This window comes from Stenella coeruleoalba (assembly GCF_951394435.1).
Source record: "Stenella coeruleoalba genome assembly, chromosome: 2".
NCBI lineage: Eukaryota > Metazoa > Chordata > Mammalia > Artiodactyla > Delphinidae > Stenella > Stenella coeruleoalba.
Window position 1 is genome coordinate 54010453 of NC_137147.1, and position 25790 is coordinate 54036242.

Here is a 25790-nt window from a genome sequence, read left to right on the forward strand (position 1 = left end):
AAAAAAAAAAAAAAGTTGCTAAATGTAAGCTAAATGTACAAAATGAATTCCACAGAGTTAGAACAAAATTTTTAAAATGATCCTTTCAAGCAGAAACTTTAACACACTGGATATTAATTTAACTTGGAAAAATATATCCATTTCCTGACTGAGATCAACTCTAGATAACAATTCTCAAGAAAATAATACAGAGATATAATAATACTTAAAAGTCCCCAAGGAAACTGCTTAATAAAATCACAAACTGGCAGTGAAATTCATCTCTTTGCACTAAATGAAATAAACTTTCCCTCTACTCTTACTCTATACCCTCTCCCTAGTATCACCACCTATTATTGTTTTAACTACCTACCACTATATGGTAGTGGATCACTGCCTCAACGAGACTCTCATCATCTACATCTGACACTAATAGTCTTGTTTAAATTTAAAAAACAAACAACAGCAGAGACTGATTTGAATGGATGAAGGAAAGTATTTATCACCATCTGTTGAGATAATAGATATAAGGCTTTTCATAATAATACCATCAGTAACTTCCATCATTAATAATTATTCCCCAAAATGCTCTTCATCAATATATTTACACTATAAAATACTTTTTAACAAAATTACCTGGCAATAAGCATAATTTCCAAGAGCTTTATGAGCTTCATCAATAACTAGACACTTTATTTCAGCAGCAGGGCAAGCTCCTCTAGAAAGATCATTTACCATGACTTGAGGTGTAAGAAAATGGACTCTTTTACTGCCCCATATTTCCTTCCTGGTGAAAGCTTGAGTACATCCTGTAAATAAAAGTGACATTGTACATTCTAAACTCCCGACTGTTATCTGTAAAATATAAATAACCTGGCCTATTTTCAGAATGCATTCCTGCTTTGGTAATGTGCTTTCAAGATGATAATTAGACAAATCATGGGAATGCATTTTAAAGATTTGTTGTGGTCCAAATGTCAATGCTGGCTTTTACCGAAAACCACGACTAGACTGCCATTAAAGAATTCCTACAAAATGACATAATATTTGAAGAGAACAAAATTCTTCAACTGGGAAATCCTTCTGCGGAAGAAACTCATGTTCACTTACCGATGGGGTATACACACATAATCACTTCAAAATTCTTTGACAAGATACAGGAATTCTCTGAAGATTGAATAAAGCAACCCTATTCATTAGAGCTGGACTTGCTACAAGTAGATGATGTTTCAAGGGAGAAGACGTAAAATAAGCATATTGTGATCTGGGGACTATTCCACACGGGTCAGGAATTCCTTTAACGCTATTTCCCAGAACGCATACTTTTCCCTGGGTCCCAGCTCTTAATTTCAAATTAGCCCACTGTTTCTAAGATACCTGTCATTTCGGCCATGTGGGACTGCGGGATACCCATCACCCGGTAGCAAGCCTCGATCTGCTGTGTCACCAAAGGTTTCGTGGGGGCCATGAAGACAATCTTGCCGGAGGGGAACCAGCGGTAGAAATTGTACATGACTACGGCGGCAATGAAGGTCTTTCCCAAGCCGGTAGGCAGACACACCAGCGTGTTGCAGAACAGAGCGGTCCTGGCGATGTGCAGCTGGTAGTCCCGCACCGGGCAATTAGTAGGGTAAATCCACAGGGCGCCCGCTGAGGTGCAGAACCCGCCATTCTCTAGACTCAGCTGCCGCTCTGCTTCGTACACCGCGACCAGCAACACATCATCGTCCGACTCGGGCTGAGCCTCTGCCGCCTCCGCCGCCTCTGCTGCCTGTGCCGCTGCAGGAAAACTCGCCCCGGAGATGCCAGGGCTCTGAGGCCGCTCAGTTCCAGAGCTGCAACTCGGAGCCCCAGTGGATCGGGAGACTCTTGAGCCCCACGTCTGAAAAAGCGTTCTTTGCCGCCTGCTCATTAGGCCGAAGACCACCGAAGGCTTCTCTCAGACGCCAGCAGCTGTTGCAGCTCAACTGCCTCTGTTCCAAACCCCATCGGTTATCTTCGCATAAAAAACACTAGAACTAGAAGGCGGGGTTAAGGCCTGTTAATCCAGTTGGAAAGTGACGCCACTGAGTTTGCGTGGGGAAAGTGATTGGCTGGCTTCCCGGAAACACCGTGGCCCTCTAGGAGACGCATGCGCGTTGTTATGGAGCCACCGAAAATTTGGTCCCCTTGTCAATTTCTTATCGACTCTAAAGTTGGGTTCCGTTTCTAATGACGAGGTGTCCGGGCATCATTGCGAAATTGATGCCTCTTAAAATGATACAATAAATAAACTTGAGGTTCAGAAACAATGGATAACCATTTTTTTTTTTTTTTTTTTTTTTTTTTTTTTTTTTTCGGTACGCGGACCTCTCACTGTTGGGGCCTCTCCCTTGCGGAGCACAATCTCCGGACACACAGGCTCATGGGCCATGGCTCACGGGCCCAGCCGCTCCGCGGCACGTGGGATCCTCCCGGACCACGAACCCGTGTCCCCCGCATCGGCAGGCAGACTCTCAACCACTGCGCCACCAGGAAGCCCTACCCATTTTTTTTTAACTTAATGTTATAGAGAGTCTAACTTGCCTTATTCCTTGTGGTTGGCCATGTTTTTAAATCGGAAGATGAGGTGAAAAACAAACATGTTTAGATAAAATTAAATAACGTGTCTTATTTCTCTATCCAGGCTGAGAAAACAAAACGCCAGTTCTCTTTTTCAGGAGTGGCAACGCATTATCTTTTTTTTTGCGGTACGCGGGCCTTTCCCGTTGCGGAGCACAGGCTCCGGACGCGCAGGCTCAGCGGCCATGGCTCATGGGCCCAGCCGCTCCGCGGCATGTGGGATCTTCCCGGACCGGGGAACGAGCCCGTGTCCCCTGCATCGGCAGCGGACTCTCAACAACTGCGCCACCAGGGAAGCCCCATTATCTTAGTATTTTGTATTGTTAAAAGAGAAGTGAATGGTATGGTCCTGATATTCGTTGGAAAATCCTAAGGGAAAAAAAGCAAGGCGTCCTGATGCTCCACCATTACGTCTTCATAAATGATATAGAGCAGTAAGCGTCGGGGTGATATTCTACTCTAGCGATAGCATTCTACCTCAGACTTGGATACAATTCCCGGCTTCTCCCCTCTAAAAGTGGCGACCTCGAGTAACCTCTGTAGATTTGTTTCTTCGTGTATTGAGGAAAAGTACACACACATCACGAGGTTGTTTGGACCACTAATAATGTCACCCCCTCATCGCCACCATCAGCAAGAGCCATCCTGCGTGTAGCCACTTTACATTGTTTTATATGGTCAAGTGTCTGGACTTGCTTTTAGACATGCTGTTTATCATGTTTGTATTTGGGAGGGGGAAGGGAACCGGTTGTATTTTAGTTTAATTTGTGTGAGTTTTAAAAGGAAAGTGGTGGAATATAGGTTGTTCTGATGGACAAGGACTGGGCCAAGTCAGATGTGAATCTTTAGGCTAGAACTAGATAAAATGAGATTAGATGTCTGAATGCTTTTGTTTCCTTTAAACATATTAAAGACTTTAAATGCATAGCAGCTTGTCGGTAATAAACAAGTGTGGGTAATGGCTGGTAAACAATCACTACTATCGGAGGTCGTCGCCTCACAAGGGTTCCAATTATGAGCAGCTGACAGCTTGCGACTTTCTGCGTAGTCCGCTGCCGGGGCCACATCGGCCGGTTTTACCCGGGACTCAACAAAGAGGCCCGCGGAGTACAGCCTTAACGTCACTCAAACACTGGCCCCAATCCTGCTGGGTAGCGCCGTGACCCCGCCCGCTTGAGCTCCGAGCAGGGTCCGCGCCACGCCTCTGGGGCGGGGCGATGCCGAACCCAGGCGGGCTGGCTCAGTAAAGCGGAGGCAGCGGGGGAAGATGGCGGCGGCCGTTCCACAGCGGGCCTGGACCGTGGAGCAGCTGCGCAGCGAGCAGCTCCCTAAGAAGGACATTATCAAGTTTCTGCAGGATCACGGTTCAGATTCGGTACCGGAGGCGGCGGGGCGGCCGGGCTGGTGCGGCTGAGGGACACTTCACCCCCCCGTAGATGCCCATACATTCCGTATTCCTCGGTGCCCCCGCCCTCGTCTCCAGCGGCCGGTGGCCTGGAAGGCCGGAGAGGTCCCGCGTGCGCTCCCGAGCCGCGCTCCCGCCCCTCGGGCCGGCCCTACTTGGGCGGGTGGAGCAACTTTACCTCTTGCGGCACGCAGCAGTAGCAGATTTAGAACCTCACTGAGATGCTTGAGTGAGGTGGAGGCTGTGAAAAAAAGGAACCCAGTAGATTTTGGGGGTTGAGACGGGGGCCCGAGAACTGGAGGCTTGCGTGAGATAGATCCCTGGCGGGGAGTGTGGGCTGTTAGGGAAATGAGAAGGGATGTGAAGATTTCGGTGGGAACGATGGTGCGATTTGCTTTTCTCATCAATTACCAAGCACTGAACACTAATAATTGTGATTTTTTTACAGTCTTGCTGTTTAACTTTTAAAATATCGATCCTTTAAATGACCTTTTCACCTGTATATTTAGGGGAGTTACATGAGTATTTCGGGTACAGTGGTCTCCCATTGTTATAAACAAACCAAGAAATCTATTTGGCATTCTTCCTACTTTTACGCCCTGCATTTTTCAGCACAGTCTCCATCTTAACCACTCTCCGTAGTCACAAGTTATTTTTGTCAGACGGCTTCTTTTCCTTCGGAAATTAATATAATTCATATCTCCTTAAATTGCAGAACAACTGTACAGTTTGTGTGCCCGCAGCATCTCCCACTTATCAGAAATAGCAGGGGTCTAAATGTGGTTTATCTACGGTTTTTAACTTAATTTCCAATAATCTCCCTCCTGAATAATAATTCTGACATCAGCAAATACTTATACAACATCTACAGCAAGAACCGTACTCAGTGTTTGGGGATACAAGTGTGAAAATGAAAGACCATGCCTCAGAGACACCATTTTATACCATTTTACTATTTTAGTGGAATTATTTTCTCTTAAGCCAATCCACATTTCACTGAAACAATAGAGTAGATATATCATTTATTAACGTGTAATGCCTCAAAACTGTACTATATTCATCAAATTCTTATAAAACAAATCATCCCAAGGTGGAATCTAATGTAAAACTGGCCCACGTTGGACAATTTCAAGAGACTTGGCTTGTCAAAATACTAAGATACTAATACTAATATACCAATCTTTTACATGCATATTTTCCAGTGTTCATTCACATATGTAAACCTATATTTGACAGTCACTATTTTATTGATCATAAGATATCATGGAGATGTTTATATTTTGGATATCTTTCTGAAAACTTGCTAAAGAAATCACAACAGTGCTAAAGTAGCTGCTTCTGTTTAATCAAAATAGCCTTTCCCATGAGCCTTTATCATTTAGAACATTTCTCTCTAAGCGTGAGAGAGAAAAATGCAATAGTGATTGTTTCAGAAAAACTGCTTTATTGTAAGATTAGAAGGTTAGAAAAATTAAAAGATGCCAGAGGACAACTTTGGGAAGGTAACAAAATGAGGAATCAAGCAAGGACCACGAAGTAGAAAAGGAAGAAGAATAAAGTAAGGAAAACATGTACATGATTTTGAGATGAAGGTACATGATTTTGATGATTTGATATTTCAGTAGTAGTATTTCAGTATTCATCTGACAGTTTAGTCTTATATTTGAGAGAAATGGAATTCTACTGTTAGAGTTATTAAATACATTATTAATCAAATAGGTAATATGTATTGAGTTCTTACTGTATGACTGGAAATGGTTTATTACATTTACCCTTATAAGAAGCCTCTGACATAAGATGCTGTTATTAATCTTTCACTGTGATGCAGAAACTGAGTCTTTAGGAAAGCTTAGTCCCTTGTCTAAAATCAGACAGCTAGGATTTTAACCCAGATGGTCTGACACCACAGTCTATACATTTGAACACTATATATCCAGCATTGTGTAACAGTGTTTCTGGGTGTGCCAAGAATGGGTTACAGATACGTCAAGATATTAATACCCAACATGGCTAGAGGCTCCCAGGGCACGGGCCAAGTAACATCCTGCCAGGAGCAGCTTTGCCCAGTTACCAAAATGTGCTTGCTGTGTAAGTGTGCTCTTCCGTGAGTTCCATGATGGGAAAAGGGTTAGTACACACCAGTGTAACCACTATGCAATATTACAGTTCTAATCTTTGAGTATTTCTTATAATTACCCAATATGGTTTTTTTTAATATTCCTTAAATCTTATTTTTGTTATGAAGTAGAGTATAAAATGTAATGTTTCATTTCTTTTATCAATAGTATGATTGAAAATATAATTTCTAACTCAAAAGTTCATTTTCTAATTTTAGACCCTTTCTTACATGAGGGAAATTATTTTGACTAACCAGCTTTTTTTCTTTATAGTTTCTTGCAGAACATAAGTTATTAGGAAACATTAAAAATGTGGCCAAGACAGCTAACAAGGACCATTTGGTTACAGCCTATAACCATCTTTTTGAAAGTAAGGTGAGTATTGTTACATTTTATTACCAAAATATCATTTTAGATATTTTATTCCCAAAAAGAAGCTTTAAATGCATTTATTTGCAGAATATGTTGACATTTTTCCACCTGTACTTTTTCTTAACTATAATCATAAATGGACTATCACATTTAGCATGGCTAATCTGTAATATGGCAGGATGTTTTGATATTTTGAAAGGGAACAGATTTTTAAGGACACTGAAAAGTTACAAATCTAAAGTAAGTTGCATTTCATTAATGTATTTAAACTCTTGGTTAGACCTAGGCTGAGCCTTTAGAAAAGCAAATTTTAAGAAATTCTCCAATATATGTTAACTATGAAATGACCACCTTCCACAAAAAAAAAGAGAATCTTTATTAAGGAATTGATTGAATACTATTCATATCTCTGAGTCTGAATTGGTCTTTCTAAAGGTTACGGGTCTCATTACAGAATTTATTTTGTGAGATAGTTTGAGATTCATAATTTGTTGATTAAAATGCTTAATATAAGATTCTTCCTTTGTTCTTAGCCAGACATGAATATGATAAACATTAGACCATTTTCCTTACAGCGTTTCAAGGGTACTGAAAGTATAAGCAAAGTGTCTGAGCAGGTGAAAAATGTGAAGCTTAATGAAGATAAACCCAAAGAAACCAAGTCTGAAGAGACTCTGGATGAGGTATGTATAGAATGTATTCTTACTTGATTTCGCATGTGAATTTGAGAAAAAGTATTTGCTTTACAGCACTGACTTCTCATAATAAGGGGTGGCCACTTTCAGTGAGCCAAACACTAATATGGAGTGGGTTATCTCCCTTGGGTGTACTCAATAAGGAAAAAAGAACCAGTGCTTTACAGTTAGTAAGCCTTTCCTGTGAAATACCTCTAGTTTTTTTTTTTTAAAAAAAACATGTTCTCACTCATAGGGCCAAATCAGTACATTGTTTTTTTGTTTGTTTGTTTTAATCAGTTAATTTATTTATTATTGGCTGCGTTGGGTCTTCGTTGCTGCGCGTGGGCTTTCTCTAGTTGCCGTGAGTGGGGGCTACTCTGCCTTGAGGTGCGCGGGCTTCTCATTGCGGTGGCTTCTCTTGTCGCGGAGCACGGGCTCTAGGCACATGGGCTCAGTAGTTGTGGCTCGTAGGCTCTGGAGCGCAGGCTCAGTAGTTGTGGTGTACAGGCTTAGTTGCTCCATGGGATGCGGGATCTTCCCAGACCAGGGCTCAAACCCATGTCCCCTGCCTTGGCAGGCGGATTCTTAACCACTGTGCCACCAGAGAAGCCCTAGCTTTGTATTTTATATTGCCTCTATGTCTGGCCAGAACTTCTGAGCTTTCAAAGCTATTTTAAGGGCCTATTCTATAGCCAAGTTGGACTGAGTGAAAGAAACTTCCTTTTGATTATTTTTAGCTTTTTCTGATGTACATGGTGTCCTAGGCAATATAAATAGTTAATTCGGGCCTGGCTGCAGGGTGTGGGTTCATCTGTCTCATCTTTCCCAGCCCAGGTTTTGTATTTTGGTACCAAGGTTTGAAGAGCTAGATAAAACTATTTCTGAAATTGGGAGATTGGGATTGACATACATACACTAATATGTATAAAATGGAAAACTAATAAGAACCTGCTGTATAAAAAAATAACTGAAATAAAATTCAAAAAAATAAAACATTTTTCCACCAGTGTCTCCATTAAAAAAACAAAACAAAACTATTTCTGTAAATGGACAGACTTAGTAGAGCTAAGGACAGCTCTTTGAAAAGCCTCAGTAGAGCTAAATTGATTATTATCTTGCCACTTTTGATAATATCTTGCTAACAACTAAGCTCACTCATTCCTAGCAGTGTTAGTATCAGTGACAATAATAATAATTTGATAAATGTTTTATATAGTGGGCGAATATTGAGCAGCTACTAAGGTAAATAGAGGTATAATTATTAGAAGGTTTACAAAAGCAGTTGGCAACATAGTTCATCTTCCAGAAAGAGTATTCCAGAAAACTAGAGTAAGGGACGTATGAGGTAGCAGATAATATATCAAGAGATTAAGAAAAAGAGCATTACAAATAAAAGTAAAAGCTGTAAGGGCTGGAGGCAGTTTAGAGAGATTTCGTGAGAGTCCTAAACTATATCGTTTTCTTTAAAACGTCTTTTCATTTCATTTAACTGGTCAGTGTGAGCCCTCTTTTTTATGTACTCATTGTCTTCCTGCCTAGATTCCGTAACTTCTTGACCAGTACTTTGCTGGTCCCTGCTGTCTGCTTTCCCTGTTCATGCTTCAGGACTGCAGAGCAAGTACTGTGAAGAAAAATAATCATCAGACTTTTTACTGGGCTTTGTATAAATTAAAGCTTAATATCAGACAGGCATGGTTTCTAGTTTCACTGCTACTCAGCAGCTTTCATACTATCCCTCACTCAATTCCCCATCCACATAAACTACTTGACATTTTTCCAGAAGTTCTCAACCTTCTCTTATTCCTTTCTCATTATATACTCTTGTGTTCTATTTTACCAAAATATTAACATACATAGTTGTAACCATTCTCTTCTTCCCAGTTTAAAAGTTCTCTGATCTTTGGTTTTCTTTTTCCTTTTCATGTCTCCCTCAGATCTAAGGCTCTCAAACATCTTCTTTTTCACATCTTCATCCATTCCTTTTTGATTCTCAAGCATTCCAAGGCCTCAGACCTGGAGTGTGGGAAAAGTCACTAATCTGCCTTCATTCTCTTTCATCATCATTCAGCCCCAAAATGGCTGTTCTAGTAAGTTTTCTAAAATATTTTGCAAACTGCACCCTACTCAAAAATCTTTAATAACTCTATACTGTCTAGAGCTGCACTGTCCAGTACAGTAGTCACTAGCCATACGTGGCTGCTGAGCACTTTGTGGCCACTCCGAATTAATTATGTGCCTTAAGTATAAAATATGCAGTTTCAAAGTTTTAATATGATTTTTTTAATGTAAAATATCTCAACATTTTCATATTGATTACATGTTGAAATGATATTAATGCAGCAACTAGACAACTTAAAATTACATTTGTGACTCATTGTTTTTCTATTGGATTGCATTTTTGGCATTCAAAACCTTCCAATATCTGGCCCCTGCCCAGCTCCGTATTTACTACTTCTATAGAAATATTCTTCTTCGGTCACAGATGTCTGCCCATTGTCTACTAAACTGTCCATACTTTTATTTCTTGCTTAGTGTGTCTCTCCTCTCAGCTTCCCTATTTGTCAGTTCTCTGTCCCCTTCAAGACCCAGGTCATCGGCTCATCGCTTCCTTTGAAATTTTTACCATCCCAGACTTTACATAACTGCCAAAAATTTCTGTAGCACATGGTTATCTATATTATTTACCTCTACCTTATTCATCTTAATGCAGAGAACCTTGTCTAATAGCTGTTACTAGACTTTAAATAAATCAGTCATAGTCAATATATTTATTACCTATTATGTATTAAATAGTGTTGAGGAAAGTTTTCAAGTATGAATGAATATTGGACAGGAGAGAAAGTATAAGTTAGGTCAGGAACTCACACTCAGACGTCAGAAGTGACTGTAAAAGTACTCAAGCCAAAAACTTGAGATTCATCCTTCATAACTTCTTTACATATAATCATCACCAAAGTCTGTTGATTCTGCATATATATATCACAAAACTGCTCATCTTCTGTCATCCTCAATGTTGGCACCGCAGCATAGACCTAGACTACTATACTAACCTCTTCCTATCAAGTCTCCCCACTTCCACTTTTGATTCCCTATCCATTCCTCAACTAGATCAAACTGATCTGTTTAGAACACAAATCTGATTTTGTAACTTCTTTGTTTAAAACTGGTAATTGGTTGCTCAGTGACCTAAAGATAAAAACCCAGATTCTTAACATGTGTTATGTCTTTCCAGCCTCATCTCATACCATTCTCTTTTCATTCTTACCTTGCAGACTACTATTTTCATGCTCTTCCCTGCTATGAAAATGCTATTCTCTGTTGTAAACCTTCCTCTACTGAGTGACCTTCTTTTGTCCTTCAAGATACAGTGTAAACATTACTTCAGAGAACCCTCTCCCAGCCTATAGCCTATACTGGAGTACGTCACTGTGTCCTTCTCATGTTGGCACCCTGTGCTTCCTCTTTAGGTCTCCTAACACACACCTATATTCTCTGTTAGAGTGAGGGCCAGAACCACGTCTGCCAGCTCAGCTGCGTATCTCTAGTTCCTGACATATAGAACATGCTCAAATATTTCTTGAATTGAGAATAATTATGTAATATACAGTTGACCGTTGAACAACATGGGTTTGAACTGCATGGGTCCTTTATAATATGCAGATTTTTTCCAGTAGTAAATACTGCAGTACTCCATGACCCTCAATCCTTAGTTGGTTGAATCTGCGGACGCAGAACCATGGATGCGGAGGAATCATGTAAAGGGAGGGCCAACTATAAATTATACATGAATTTTGGACTGCAGGAAGGGTTGGCACCCCTAACACCCAAAGTGTTCAAGGGTCAACTGTACTCTCATTTTTAGAGGCTATGCCGTGATCTAGTTAATTGCAGCTATGATGATTACTCTCAAAAGTTCCTTTATCTGTGTCTAGAAGTTTCTACCTCAGACCCAGTCTCAGGAATGTAGTTCTTTTCCTCACTCTGGACTAAGAAATTGCTGCAAAGCCAGGAAATTACCTAAAAGCCAGGTCCGTTCAAGCACATTAACTCCAGGATAGCTTGGGACTGATCTGACCTCCCACCATGAAGCAATCAGGTTCTTGCAATGAAACCCAAAATGAGATCCACCATTTTACAAAGTGTGTTTTATAGGTCCCAGAAGTTCCATGTTGTTTTCATGTGTCATCAAAAGCTGTACCTTGTGTCTCCTACTTGAAGTTTCACAGTGTATATTAGCTAATGCATAATTAGCTCTGAGAAGTTATGCAAGAGAGGCATATTTAACTTGAATGCAGTATTTCCCAAACTTAATTATATTAGGCCCTTTTCTTCCAACAATGCCAAGGAATGGGTGATCCATAAAAGACACTTTGTGAAACACTGAAATTGAGGCCCCAAGTAGGCAGATTGCGCCTTTACTGTTAAGACTGAGATATAGCCACCAATTTATTGTGTTTGCATTATACTAGGACCTCTAATGTAGGTAACACAACATGCCCAAGCAACGTGGTACAACAAAGGGAAAAATAATGGAATGACATTGGTGTTTTTGTTTTTTTAAAAAATTTAATTATTTATTTTTGGTTGTGTTGGGTCTTCGTTTCTGTGCGAGGGCTTTCTCTAGTTGCGGAGAGCAGGGGCCACTCTTCATCGCGGTGCGTGGGCCACTCACTGTCGCTGCCTTCTGCTGTTATGGAGCACAGGCTCCAGACGCGCAGGCTCAGTAGCTGTGGCGCACGGGCTTAGTTGCTCTGCGGCATGTGGGACCTTCCCAGACCAGGGCTCGAACCCATGTCCCCTGCATTGGCAGGCAGATTCTCAACCACTGCACCACCAGGGAAGCCCGACATTAAGTTTTAAAATGTGGCTATTATTTGCTAATCGTACCTTATCCACTCAATAGTTATCTGTAATTTCTTTAATAAAGTCTTGATATTCTGATATTCTCACATAATATACGTATATTGTCATCCTCATTTTGTGGCTTTTAAATGCTTTAAGTTAAAATTATTTTCAAATTTGGGATATATGTTAACAGTTTTTGTCAAGTCAACTATATTCCTTAAAAATCATTTATTTTTCTGATATAACAGAAAAGGATAGAGAAAACATAATTCCAACACCTAGAAATGAATGTTTAACATTTCAGAATATTTTTGAATATTTTCTCTGTGTATATTTATTGAAAAGTTGAGATTTTACTGTAGAACTTTCTACTGATTTTTCTTGTAATCTTATAAGAATTTTTCCACATTACTAAAAACTATTATATTACCATAAATATGTGGTTTTATTTTGCCATTATGTATAATAGTGTATGGAATAACTGCATAAAGATTTTTTCCTAAGTTTCAAATTACTTCTTGAGTATATATCTGTATAAAGAGAATTATCATACTTTTAACATTTTAAAATTGCATTCCAAAGAGATGGCACCAGTTTACACTACTAGCAGTAAACTTCTAAAGTAACGTCTCACTAAAACAAGCTTGTAATGGGTCAGGAAGAAAGTTAATGCTTACTTTTGTAATACACTTTGTATTCAAGCTATAGATGTGACTTTCTTCTGACTTAGGGAGGCAGCCTAGCTTTAGCTGAAAGTTCTAATCCTTAAGACTCTGAATTGCATAGGGCTTTATACCCTATCCAGGCCTCACTACTTTCTCTATAAAAGATGGGGAAAGAACTGCCAGGTTGCTGTATGGTTAAATGAATGGACATAACAAAATGACTAGTATTAATACCTGACATTCCATATGTGCTTGAGAGGTAGTAAAGTGGTTAAGGCTTGGGCTTTATAACCAGGCTGCCTGGTTTCCAATCCTACACAGCCACTTTGGAGCTCTAGGACCTTAAGCAAGTTACTTATCCACTCTATCCTTTTGTTTCCTTATCTGTAAAACAGGGATAATAATAGTACCTACCTCATAAGGGAGAGTTAGTTTCTGTAAAACATTTGGAATGTTCTGTAGTATAAAATTCTATATATTCTTAAGTTTACCTAAGAAATTGATTCTTTTGATTCTCATTGATTCCTAATGATTAGATTAACCCTTAGCTTTAAAAAAAAAAAAAAAGACCCTGATAATCCTGCTTTGTTCTAGGAAATATGCCTCTTATGGTAATTTCTATAGATAATTCCATTCATTGTGTGAACTTATTTTCAATTCAAGTCCAGGAACAGATGCAATATTACTTGTATTTATTCTAATTGGATATAATTTAAATATTTAGTAATGCCAATTATTGGTGCTAACAAAACTCAAATCTTTGAAAAGATGTCACAATGATTTAATGCCTTATAATTTTATAGGAATTAAAATGTAATGATATTTCTAACCTTGGAAAATAACTGGATTCATTTTATGGTTTGATGAATAATTACTCTTTGTCAAAAGAACATAGGTTTCCAAAGAAGCTGGAAGTTATTTGAAATTATAGGTGTGCTAGTTACTAATATTCTCATCACAGACTTGAAATGAGATAGTGAGTTTTTTAACTCAGTGGTGAACCAGAGGCAAAATAGTTTGTTACCAAATCTGTGAAATTCTTGTGACTGGACTTAGGTCACAGTTGGCTGTATAAGTATTCTCTTTGTCATCCTTCTAAAAAAAGGACATGAATTAACAACTCTATGTGTGTGTTGTTTTTGTTTGTTTCTAGGGTCCACCAAAATATACAAAATCTGTTCTTAAAAAAGGAGATAAAACCAACTTTCCCAAAAAGGGAGATATTGTTCACTGCTGGTATACAGGAACACTACAGGATGGGACTGTTTTTGATACTAATATTCAAACGAGTAAGTCTAAATGTAATCTTATCTCTTTGGCTTTAGGGCATGCCAGATATTTGTGTTGGCAGTACCTTTTTCTTGGCTGTCATTTTTTTTCCGGAAGTCTTTTACACCTGTGATTTACTTGTAAAAGGTTTTCAGTTCACTACTTGGCTGGGTGTAAATGAAGACCTTTTGGTCACTGAAAAGCAAAAAATAAGGAAGCTTAGTCTAAACTTTGTTAATGCCCCAAATTCCGGCTTTTGTATTTTAATATAAAAGGCAGAATAGTGTTATTTTAATGGTGTAAATATAGGTCCTTTCCGTCTCCCTACTTTAGACCATAATTATTTTTACATCCAAAATTTTCTTGATGAAATACTTGGCTTTCTGAATTTTTATTTCTTTTCAGATGCATAGCATGGTAAGTTCTGAAATCAATTTAAAGACTTAAATCACTGTGTTTTTCAATTGGAACTTAACTTCATTATTAACTATAAAGAAAATCTGTTTTACAGGTTCGAAGAAGAAGAAAAATGCCAAGCCTTTAAGTTTTAAGGTTGGGATAGGCAAAGTTATCAGAGGAGTAAGTAAAAACTGGCCACGAACCAGTAGATATTCTGGCACACGCTACTTGTGGTATGGTAACATAAAGAATTAGGTTTGAGAATAGAATGAAAACAATCTTTCGAGTCTCACAAATCAAGTGTTATCATTGCTAACTGATCTGGCACAAATTACATTCTCTGGATCTCAGACAGTACAGCCTACCTCAAGGTTGCTAGAAGATTAAGTGGGGGACTTCCCTGGTGGCACAATGGTTAAGAACCCACCTGCCAATGCAGGGGACAAGGGTTCGAGCCCTGGTCCGGGAAGATCCCACGTGCCGTGGAGCAACTAAGCCCATGCGCCACAACTACTAAGCCCGTGTGCCACAACTACTGAAGGCCGCGTGCCTAGAGCCCGTGCTGCACGAGAAGCCCCCGCACTGCAACAAAGAGTAGCCCCTGCTCGCCGCAACTAGAAAGCCCGCGCACAGCAACAAAGACCCAATGCAACCAAAAATAAATAAATTTTTTTAAAAAAAAGATTAAATAGGTATAACTTAAAGCACATAATAGAGACTCAAATATTATTTCCTTCCATGCCTGCCCCTTTTATTATTTTTTTCTTTGTAAAGTAATTGCCAGAATGTTTGGCTTTCTAAATTTGATTCTTATAAAATGTTAAATAGCTGTTGTACCACTTATACATGATTCAGAAAGGTAAAATATCTGTTCCACTAAAGTACTGATAGAAACTTCTAGGAGTCTTTCCTGTGGCCCTCTCACCTCTCACAATTTAGGCTCAAACACCAAAAATATCTTTCAAATGTTAAGTATGCCTTTACCCACCCTTACATGTGAGAGGTAACAGAAGGAAACTCTGAAAAAAGGGGAAGTTAGGCTTAAGCTGTACTGACCATTGCAGTGTACAGTACAAAAGGAGATGAAACAGCAGGATGTCAAATATTAATAACCAAAATGCCTATTTAAATGCAGTTATGAGGACCCTAAATGTGTTATTCTTTGTACTGTGGTAAGACCTAAAATATTGTTCAATCATATCCAGAGCCCAAAATAGAATATAAAACATCTTGAAACTAAAGGTTTAGTTGAAAATCACTTTTAACTACTATCTGATTATACCAAGTTGATATATCAGGTTGAGCTATTTTTGTTTCTGTAACTAAAATGTTTACTGGTAAATTTGTTCTAGTCAACCATACTCTTAATTTCCAGTATGTGACAGATCTCTATCATTTGAGCTTTATGTAATTGTTACATTTCAGCAGAGTATATGATATTAGTAATATATTCTGTATCCTTGCATCATATTGTTTTTGGTAATTTGGCTTTAAGATCCAAATTTGTACAAAATGACATTTTTGAAAAGTTCAAGTATTTACACTAGAAAATTGTTTAATGTGTCCTTAACTTTTTTCATTGAGGAAATAAAGGACAGATTTAGAGACTCTCACCCAAGGACATTACCTTAGGACATGAAATCCTGTAACAGAATGCTTTGTATGTAATCTTGCCTTTCTTCTGGCTTTGCATGCTTTTGTAAAGTATCATTAGTTTTGATTTTATGTTCTTGCCTTTAGTGGGATGAAGCACTCTTGACTATGAGTAAAGGAGAAAAGGCTCGACTGGAGATTGAACCAGAATGGGCTTATGGAAAGAAAGGACAGCCTGATGCTAAGTATCCTTTTTTCCTTTGTAATTAAAAGAAAAATCATTAAGAAAGATCACTTGAAGGTATGTAAATGCTGTCTAGGTTAACCTCTAGGTCAGAGATCCTGTCCAGACCAGTCTTCCTGATATTTAGATGCTTTTGTGTCAACACCTCCAATATACACAATATTTTCTAATGTTACAAAGTATTCTAACTTGAGCTGGAGTCTTTTTTTCTTCCTATAAGCTCTTAATTTTCAAGACCTAAACTGAGGTTTAAGTTTCCATCTTTGAAAAGCTATTAATGTTTGAAGGGTTTATTTAAAGGAGTTAAGATGCTCAATACAAACAACTGTAGCAAACTGTAGGATTCAGATATGGCTCATGGTAATTTTATGCTTCCATATGATTTCAGGCAATTAATTGGGTACTCAAAGCTTAGAAATGGAACACGTTGGGGATCACCAGTTGTGAAATGAAGGAGACCACAGGTCCAACATCATAGTGTACGCATTTGTGATTACAACTAGTGACAGTACTTTTCTGATAGGCCCAATTTGTGAACATTAAAAAAAAAAGAAGAGCCGGGCTTCCCTGGTGGCGCAGTGGTTGAGAGTCCTCCTGCCGATGCAGGGGACACAGGTTTGTGCCCCGTTCCGGGAAGATCCCACATGCCGTGGAGCGGCTAGGCCCGTGAGCCACGGCCACTGAGCCTATGCGTCCGTAGCCTGCACGTCTGCAGCCTATGCTCCGCAACGGGAGAGGCCACAACACTGAGAGGCCCGCGTACCACAAAAAAAAAAAAAAAAAAAAAAGAAGACCCATGACTCCAGTCTATTACGACCAAAACAATCCAATAGCTAAGTAGGAAGGTAGTTTAGTTGTTGGTTCCATTCCCAGAGAACTAGTTGGACCAGTCAGACTTAAGTTTGGGGATAAAAAAATTGGAAGTCCTTTCTAGACTTATCAATTAGTTACTTGGGAATATAATAGCCTTCTTCTCAGCCTATCGAAATCCCATGACCAACTGCAGTTCCCTCTCGTGAAGTATCTCAAGACCAGTCAGATAAAAATCACTGTTATCTGAATTCAACATCTGAAAATTCACAGCAAATATCAGGTAGTACCTCATATGAACTTTGATTTAATGTAACATATACAATCAGCTAGATTGAAATCACTTGGGGCAGGTGTGGGGCATACTAAGTAGCAGTCTTCATCAAGTAGTGGCTAACTTGGCAGTACTAGAGAGGAAGATCCTAGTTCAAGCTGAATTTATCTAGTCAGCCTTTATTGACAGGTTATGACCTCCATTCACAAAAATACTTTTAGGAACCTCTAGGTTCCTATGTACTAGCCCCTGAGTCAACTATAAAGCCCTCCCTTTGGAGTTAATTACCAGTATCCAATACACATAATTCTAATTTTATTTATTTTTATAAACTTGTTTATTTTGGGCTGCGTTGGGTCTTCGTTGCTGTGCATGGGGTTTCTCAAGTTGCCGCAAGCAGGGGCTGCTGTTCGTTGTGGTGGGGGCTCTAGGTCATGGGCTCTAGACATGTGGGCTTCAGTAGTTGTGGTGCATGGGCTCAGCAGTTGTGGCTCGCGGGAGCACAGGCTCAGTAGTTGTGGTGCACAGGCGTAGTTGCTCCGCAGCATGTGGGATCTTCCCAGACCAGGGCTCCAACCCATGTTCCCTGCATTGGCAGGCGGATTCTTAAGCACTGCACCACCGGAAAAGTCCCATAATTCTAATTTACACTAAGGGGAATAAGGGGAGAGGCAAGTTTTATCAAATTTACCTTGACTTCTTCAACAGAATTCCACCAAATGCAAAACTTATTTTTGAAGTGGAATTAGTGGATATTGACTGAAATAGTAAAGGCATCAGCAACAATAAAACACAGCCTTGAAGAAACTTAGTTGTCTCATTAGAACTGGTTACTATTTTAAGGGAAGAGTCAACTGGAAAATTCAAGAAGTTAAGTTAGAACTTGTTTACTTGATCCCCAACTTCTAAGAAATGTAATCCATTATAAATCCTTGAAGTTTAAAATATTTTACTACAGCTGTGTAGAATATCACTTAAAGAGAACTGACTTGCCTTTTACCTCATGTTGTAAACTAAAAGGCTCAATAAAAATTTATCCTATGTCTTGATTTGTGTTGTGTAAATATATTCATGTTCTGATTAGGTTAACCAGTACTAAGACTTCGTCAAACCTGGGAGTAACAGTAAAATTGTCTGGACAGCTTTGCCAGAGACAATCATCTTAAAATCTTTAAATATTTGTGTATAAGGAAGGCAAAAGCATAGAGATTGAGAGGAAGCAAAAGGCTAAAAGGTCTAATAAATTGTCAACAATAGATGAATTCAAGAAAAGTATACTTCAAAACCAATAAACCACTAATACTGGTGAATATAAAGTTAATATTATTAGGTGATTTCCCCCCCTCAATAAATTCGTAACAATTATTGGATGAGTCTTCAGTTTTATTACAAAAACGAAGATGATCAGTTTGATCAAAATGAAAGCTTGCTCACAAGTTTTAACATGAATATTCCAAATACAAAGTCTCCTGAAACAAGTTTTGATATGATTTTCATTTTTTTAAAGGGATGCAAACATTCCATTTCCTCATTTATAATCTCTATTCCAAGACAGTATTTTAATAAGTATCTTCTGCTGTTTGATCCAAATTCACAACGATAATTGAACCACACAGACAATATCTTGTCAGCAAAGGTTAAAAAGCCATTTTTTTTTTTAAGGAGGAGGTAAATCCTTAATAACCAGCCCTTATGTATTTTCAGAACCTTGTACTACACTGACATGATTTGCAGTCAGTTTTTTTTCCCTACCCTTAAGGCTACAAAACTCTATTGCAAATGCATTGCAAAAGAATTCTAGACCACTTAATGCAAAAATCAAAAAAATAGTTCTCCAATAAAAAGTAAATTTTATAAATGGTAGGAAATAGTATCTGTGGTAAGCTACTAAGTGACATTTTCCCCTATTACTGAACAAATCATGTTACACAGAAACAGGGAAGACAAGTTATCAAATACAACAAGCTTATGCTATGTTTACATCCCTCATTAAAAAAAAATAATTTCAAACTTTTCACACACTCCATCTGATATTTAATTTTCCCATCAGGTTGGAGGGGGAGGATAATACTGTCCATAATTCCAAGGATTCTGATAATTGTACTGAAAGGAAAAAGCAAACATGTTAGCATACAAGAACTATGGCTGAGTTCTATATATAAAAATGTAATTAAAGCAGGTATATTTGAGAAAACAAGCATGTGTTCACTGCTGAAATTCCAAGTCTTAACCACAAGACAATGTATTATACAATCTGCAACCAAAGCAGAGTTGTTTTTTCTAAAGGAAAAAAAAAAAGACTATCCTCATTTATGCATTTCTAATAACATCTATTAACAAAAAATTCAATTATAATTATGTAAACTCACTTGATACCAGGCACTATAATTATAAGCAGCTTGATTTGCCTGTAAATCACCATCAATCATCTGCGTAGATGATGAAGTTGTATCTTCTGTGTGTGCTTTCTTTTCCTCTGGTTCTTCTGATCTAAATCAAAGGTCAAAATGGAAACTTTCAGAATTCCCACAGATAAGTACTTTTAACAAATGGATGAGTGTCACCTGTGTACATTCATCTGAAGTTCTTGACCACTCTGTTTTATATGATTTCAAATCACGAAAATAAATTACCACAACATAAAGGTGATAATTATCTTTAAAGGGATTTCCACAATGAAATGTCTTCTTTTAAGCATCCCTTTCTGATTCAGCAGGAAGTTACATACCCGTTTTCTGCTTTCCTTTTTAAAGAATCCTGTTCTTTTAGGAGTGTTTGATGTTCATCATAAGCATTCAGAAGCCTGAGAGGGAAGGAAAAACAATCCTTTGGAATAGACAAAAGCCAAACTTAAATTTTTAAAGTGTTTAAGTTATTTCCACTTAGGGAAACAAAAGCATGTTGCAATGAACATCCTTTTGGAAAAAAAAAAATGATCCAGCAGGCAAAACTGCCCCCAGCTACCTTTTCTATGTTATCTGCTTTGGCAAACTGCTGCCTTGCACTTTCCTTCTCAGTCCATGTGGTTCAAATGAGGCTTCAGAGATACAGGCCTAGCCAATTACCTTACTACGTATCTCTGACCAATGACTGGTTTAGAGGTGATCATGTGACTCAAACCAGGATGTCAGTAAGTCCCAGGATTTTTGACTGAGCTACTGAAAAAGTGCCTGTTCTCTGTACTACAGTGGGCTAAAGCTGATGGGATACTGGCCAAGAGCTACCTGTTTTTATTATTTGTAACACATGGGGAGAGCCCGACTAAGGAGCTATCACAGGACAAAGACAGTGACCTTGAAAATATGTTTCCGTCCAATGCAACGAGTCCTGACAGTTACATAATTTGTATACTTTTGAGATCTAACTTAACAATGCTTCTTAAAGACACCTGCCACCAGTTAGGATAAAGTGTAAACTTTGGCCATGTGATAAATTGAATTAGAGCTAAAATAAAACTACAGTATAATTAGTTATCATTGATTAAAAAGATAATTTTTAATAAATAAAAAAATGTGATATGTATTATAGGTCTCACCTGGAACTCAAAACTTCAAAAACAATGTCACTTGAAGCCAAACTGACTTTAAAATCATAATGATTTTGTTTTCCTTTTACCATTTTCTTTTTGAGCGTGGAATCCTAACCACTGGACAACCAGGAAATGCCCTCCTTTTACCATTTTCTTAAATATTTTTTAGAAAGACAAAGATGGCCTTATTTTTTAAGGAATCAGAAACCTGAACACAGATAATTAACATTTCTGTGGAAATGACCTTGATGTTTACATGCATGTTCAACTTCCCTGGACAGCCTGCATATGTACACATTTAATAACAATTAACAGTAACACTGGTCCCAAAATATTCCAGGGGCAAAAACTGTCAATAATCTCTGGTTCAGTGTTTACTCAACATAAAGGACTTTAAAATGGACTAATTTCCTTAAGACCTTTAACAACTCATGGGTTGGCAACAAGAGACTCAATATTCATATGAGAAAATCTGAAAACTGAGGAATACAAAATATTAAGTGAGAGCTAGGATTTAATCCTATATTTGTCTGATTGAACATTAATCCTTACCAATTCATTACACTGCTACCTAAATTTCTAAGCAACTCATTTATTTTCCATATCACTCCCTTTTAAAATTTCAAATACAACAATCTTAGACCTGATACTCAGACCCTCCATAACTATATTTACAAGGGCCTAACTGGCATCCTTGTGTCGGACCTCAGATTTGTCTGTATATTACTGCCAAATTTAAATATGTCATTTAATCTAATTCAAAACTCTAATAGCTTCCTACTGTCAACCGTGTACATGTGCTCAGAACTCAGTCTAGCTTTTAAGACACAGCACATTTAGCATCAAGCTTTTACCGCTTCATAAAACCCTCCAATCAAGCAGATATTCTTTTTACATGAACTTTAATTTGCTTCCACCATTTTATCCTCTCCTTAGCTTATCAGAATCCAGTAATAACTAAATGAAGCCCCACCTCCTCTATGAAAGATGCCAAATACATTCTGTTCCAGAGAGATCAAAGCCTTCTTAACAGTTATATGCTACCTCACATACTTATGTACAGCCTCTCTAGTCACCACACCATCCAACTAGACTAAAAGCTAGAATTACATATGCCATTTCTTTTGTATACTTTCTTCAGTACAAAACAAAAGGAAGACACATACAGCACATGAGGTGGTCAAGAACACAGGCTCCGAAGTAGGTTCTAATTCCAGCTGCACAATGTAATAGCTAAGTGACCTTGGAAAAACTGCCTAATCTCTCTTTAAGCCTCTCTTTGTCTATTAAAAGACCAGTACCTCCTCCCCTGTTAGACTGTTAATGTACTTTACATTAGGTAATTATAAAACTTTTAATGTGCCAAGCACACATATACAGTTGTATTAAAATGTAACTCATATTAAACGTTTTTCAGTTGAATTAAAATCTTACTCAGCCATCAAAAATGTATACACACTTGCCTAACAGGAATTGGGGTATTTCCTTACTAGACCAGGTAAGAAAGGAATGGCAGCAATGCTCTAATCAATATTTCTACTCTTCTATTTTGCAGATTTAAATTTTAAACTTGTCCTTTTCCCCACCCTCATCTTTTAGCCTTTTATAATGCATGAAGATGAGGTCATTAAGGCATGATCTGTAAAACCACACCCATCCTCTTCTCTAATCTGAGATGGCATTCCTATTCCAGAAAACCCCATCTACCTTTGGTGGTCTATATATTAAATGTTTCTGTGTTTCAGGGTTCAATCCTTCACCCATTTCCTTTTTCACAGAATTCCTGCTTCCTGCTTTCTCTCATCTACTCATTGTTTAAATCACCACGCTAAAATTCTGAAAATAATTTTGAAGGAAAGACAAACCATATGTCCTCTCATTAAGCACATAGACATCTGCAAAACTGAATTTACCCCCACATATACCCGAGGAAAAAGAAACCTAGGAAACATTTTAAATTTAACAGTATATTATTTTGTACTCATCATCAAATTCCCATCCAAAATTATCAGTGCTCTATTACTATTCAGATAGATAATAATATATAATTAAGATCTTACTTATTAACATCTGAACCAAAATCTTCAAGAAATTCCACTTTTCTCTGAGAAAATGTAATTCTCATTTTCATAGGTAATGAACCATGTATAGCTTTGTCAAAACAATTTAGGATATTTTCTTCATTTTGTTTGAGGTCACCACTATATTCCATTTCAAGTAAATTGAGGTATAACTTTGTGTTCTCCTGTGTAAAAAGCAGTACCAATTAATCATATTTCTAAGATATTTTGATTAGACCACAGATATTTTAAATGCCTTAATTTTTATGTCTCAACTTGAAAAATTCAGTATTGAAAATTGTATTAAAATGTAATTCATGTTAAATTTTTTCAGCATACATCTAATAAACAGGTAAAAAAGTAATAAGCACATTGGTAGGTAGAGACATCATCCTAGCATCTCCTAAACTATGCAAGTTGTTAAATGCCAATAAATTAAAACCCTATATCCTATCTTGGGTTTAATGTAGCTTGACCTACCATAACAAATATGAAATAAAACATAAAAAAATGATCTCTACAGTTTCCAGTAATCTAAATCTTCACAACCATAGATAATCTTCCTCACTGCAGCTGGAAGCAAACCTCTTATAAACCTGTGTCTTAAACAGACCTGTCATTAGCCGAAAATCTAAAAAATGAGAAATTTCCTAGACAGTATCTTTTGACATCAGTTGATATATAAAAGGAAATACTTTAGAGAAGGAGAATAATCTCACTGCTACATTTGTTACAATGTAGGCAACTGCCATACTTATGTTTATAAAATGTTCTCAGGCCCTCTACTCTACTTAATAAACTTGCCATAAAATTTCTAAATGTGGAGAAAATAGAAAATCCAATAATGTTAATTTTCTCAACCTTTTAATGATAATTTGAAAATTTTTTAAAAGAATGGCAACATCAGTTTAGAGGGACTGTTGTCTTCATTTAGTAATGAAATATATTACATACAGACCAAACCTTTCATCATAGTTGCCAAAATGAAAAACAACAACAAAAAAGACTACTTTTTTTTATGGAAGATATTCTAAAAAACACAAATACATACTTTGTCTCTTTCAATAGCTTCCAAAAGCACCTTTCTTGATTTTGGAAGGTTTTTTTGTATTTTGAAAAGATGTCGGGCTAGTTTGATAGCATAAAATGATGATTCATTATTTGATTTGGCATTTTTAATAGCTTCCTGAAGCAAACGTTCAGCTTCTTCCATATTTCCAAGCCGTCGTTCTAAACTTACTCTTCTCAAACGAACCATTGCCAATCCTAGAACACATTCTTCAAATGTTCTCAAGATATTCCTGGCTTCATTAATATTACCTAGAAATAGTAATTAAATGTTTATGCTTTTGTTTAAACTTATGAAATATCCTTTATGCCAGGTATTGGCAAATAACAGCCCACAGGCTAAATCCAGCCCTCTGGCTATTTTTTTTTTTTTTTGAAATGGAAAACAGCCATGTTCATTTTTTTATGTTATTGTCTATGGCTATTTTGGAGCTACAATGGCAGAGTTGTTAGGAAAGAGACCATATGGCCTGCAAAGCCTAAAACATTTACTATCTGGCCCTTTACAGAAAAAGTTTACCTGACCTCTGCTTTACACCATCTCTCAAGACTCAATTCCTATAACTTTATCCTAAAGTAACTTAAATCCCAAAATATCAACTGAATTTCCTCATTCTTACCCTGCTGTTCCTCAAAAGCTGCCCAAAGCATATGCACCATGGGTTTCTTTGGGAGATGAATTGTGCAAGCTCTGCTGAAGACATGCCTCACTCCTTCAATGCTATGATTTTCCATATACTTGGCATACTACATACAGAAACAGAGGAAATACTGAAAAATTTACAGTTGAACAAGCCATTAAATATGTGACAGAACGATAAAATTCTATTTTTAAACCCATTCAGCACCTTTATTGAACCACTAGACTAGTTTCTGTAAGGAAGGACGAAGAGAGGCAACGAGGTTGGCATATGCAGCAGTCAAATCTGGTTGCAAGCAGACCATCTCCTAATGCAACAGATATAGTTATATGAACAACATTCAACAGAAGTACAAAAAAGGTTAGTCACTAGATCAATGTTTATAATATATTCAAGTTTCAGAGCATATAATTTTCTTACCTTAATCCAAAACTCCTCATAGAGGGCACATGATATGACACATCTTTCAAAGAGAACCACAACTCGTTCATGAGTCCCATTTTCAATTTCAAATTCTAAGTATTCTTTCCAGTTTTTCAGTTGTGCCTTTTCCAATGGTTTCACATGAAAATAAGGTCTTTTAATCTGTAATAAAAGCATGACATGACAATGAAAGTAAACCAGTACCAACACCAAAATATGTATGACTACAGTAATACAAATTATTTAAATTATAATAATGAACCAAAAAATTTTAATCACATCTCATGAGTAAAAAAACTTCTAAAATTAAAATCCCTTTAATTACTTAGGCTTTATAAATTGAAGAAACAATGTATTTTCCACTTACCCTGTCATTTTAATAGAACTACACAATTTTATGTTCAGAAAACTGTATTCTTTGCTGACTATTTTAGAATTGAACAATTCTAAACAGATTCTGAACAGTAACAGAAAGCAGATCAGTGTCCATCCAAAGATGAATGGATAAAGATGATGTGGTATATATACACCAATGGAATACTACTCAGCCATAAAAAAGAGCGAAATAATGCAATCTGCAGCAACATAGATGCAACTAGAGATTATCATACTAAGTGAAGTTGGTCAGAAGGAGAAAGACAAATACCATTTGGTATCACTTATATGTGGAATCTAAAAAATAAACTAGTGAATGTAACAACAAAAAAAAAGGAAAGTAGATCAGTGGTTGCGTGGGGTAGGAGTGCAGTGTAGGTTACTGACTGAAAAGGGGTTCTGAGATGACAGATTAGTTCTATATCCTGATTGTTGTGGTGATCA

The 25790-nt window shown here is 37.5% G+C and overlaps 3 protein-coding genes across 10 annotated transcripts in view; 1 reads left to right on the plus strand and 2 right to left on the minus strand.

Moving 5' to 3' along the window:
* The window catches only part of FANCM (FA complementation group M), a 55530-nt gene extending 53467 nt beyond the window's left edge, over window positions 1-2063 (minus strand). For 2 of the 4 annotated variants that reach the window (XM_079913682.1, XM_079913681.1), the window contains exons 1-2: window positions 1357-2063; window positions 616-788 (exon numbers count right to left, since the gene is read on the minus strand). In XM_079913682.1, coding sequence (XP_079769808.1) covers window positions 616-788; window positions 1357-1891 — 708 coding nt within the window. In that variant the 5' untranslated portion in view covers window positions 1892-2063. The remainder of the gene's footprint in view (window positions 1-615; window positions 789-1356) is intronic. The other 2 variants (XM_079913680.1, XM_079913683.1) reach the window with 1 other exon arrangement.
* A 1754-nt stretch (window positions 2064-3817) lies between these two features.
* FKBP3 (FKBP prolyl isomerase 3) lies at window positions 3818-18365 on the plus strand. The gene is made up of 7 exons (XM_079912363.1): window positions 3818-3955; window positions 6376-6477; window positions 7050-7157; window positions 13815-13950; window positions 14442-14509; window positions 16070-16167; window positions 17959-18365. Exons 1-7 carry the CDS (start codon window positions 3848-3850, stop codon window positions 18011-18013), a joined length of 675 nt encoding a protein of 224 aa, XP_079768489.1. The 5' UTR covers window positions 3818-3847; the 3' UTR covers window positions 18014-18365.
* A 149-nt stretch (window positions 18366-18514) lies between these two features.
* PRPF39 (pre-mRNA processing factor 39) overlaps window positions 18515-25790 on the minus strand; it is a 37573-nt gene continuing 30297 nt past the window's right edge. For 2 of the 5 annotated variants that reach the window (XM_079912360.1, XM_079912362.1), the window contains exons 8-14: window positions 24969-25133; window positions 24528-24654; window positions 23891-24159; window positions 22840-23024; window positions 19979-20053; window positions 19620-19740; window positions 18515-19353 (exon numbers count right to left, since the gene is read on the minus strand). In XM_079912360.1, the coding sequence (XP_079768486.1) occupies window positions 19297-19353; window positions 19620-19740; window positions 19979-20053; window positions 22840-23024; window positions 23891-24159; window positions 24528-24654; window positions 24969-25133 (999 nt within the window). In that variant the 3' untranslated portion in view covers window positions 18515-19296. The remainder of the gene's footprint in view (window positions 19354-19619; window positions 19741-19978; window positions 20054-22839; window positions 23025-23890; window positions 24160-24527; window positions 24655-24968; window positions 25134-25790) is intronic. The other 3 variants (XM_079912359.1, XM_079912361.1, XM_079912358.1) reach the window with 2 other exon arrangements.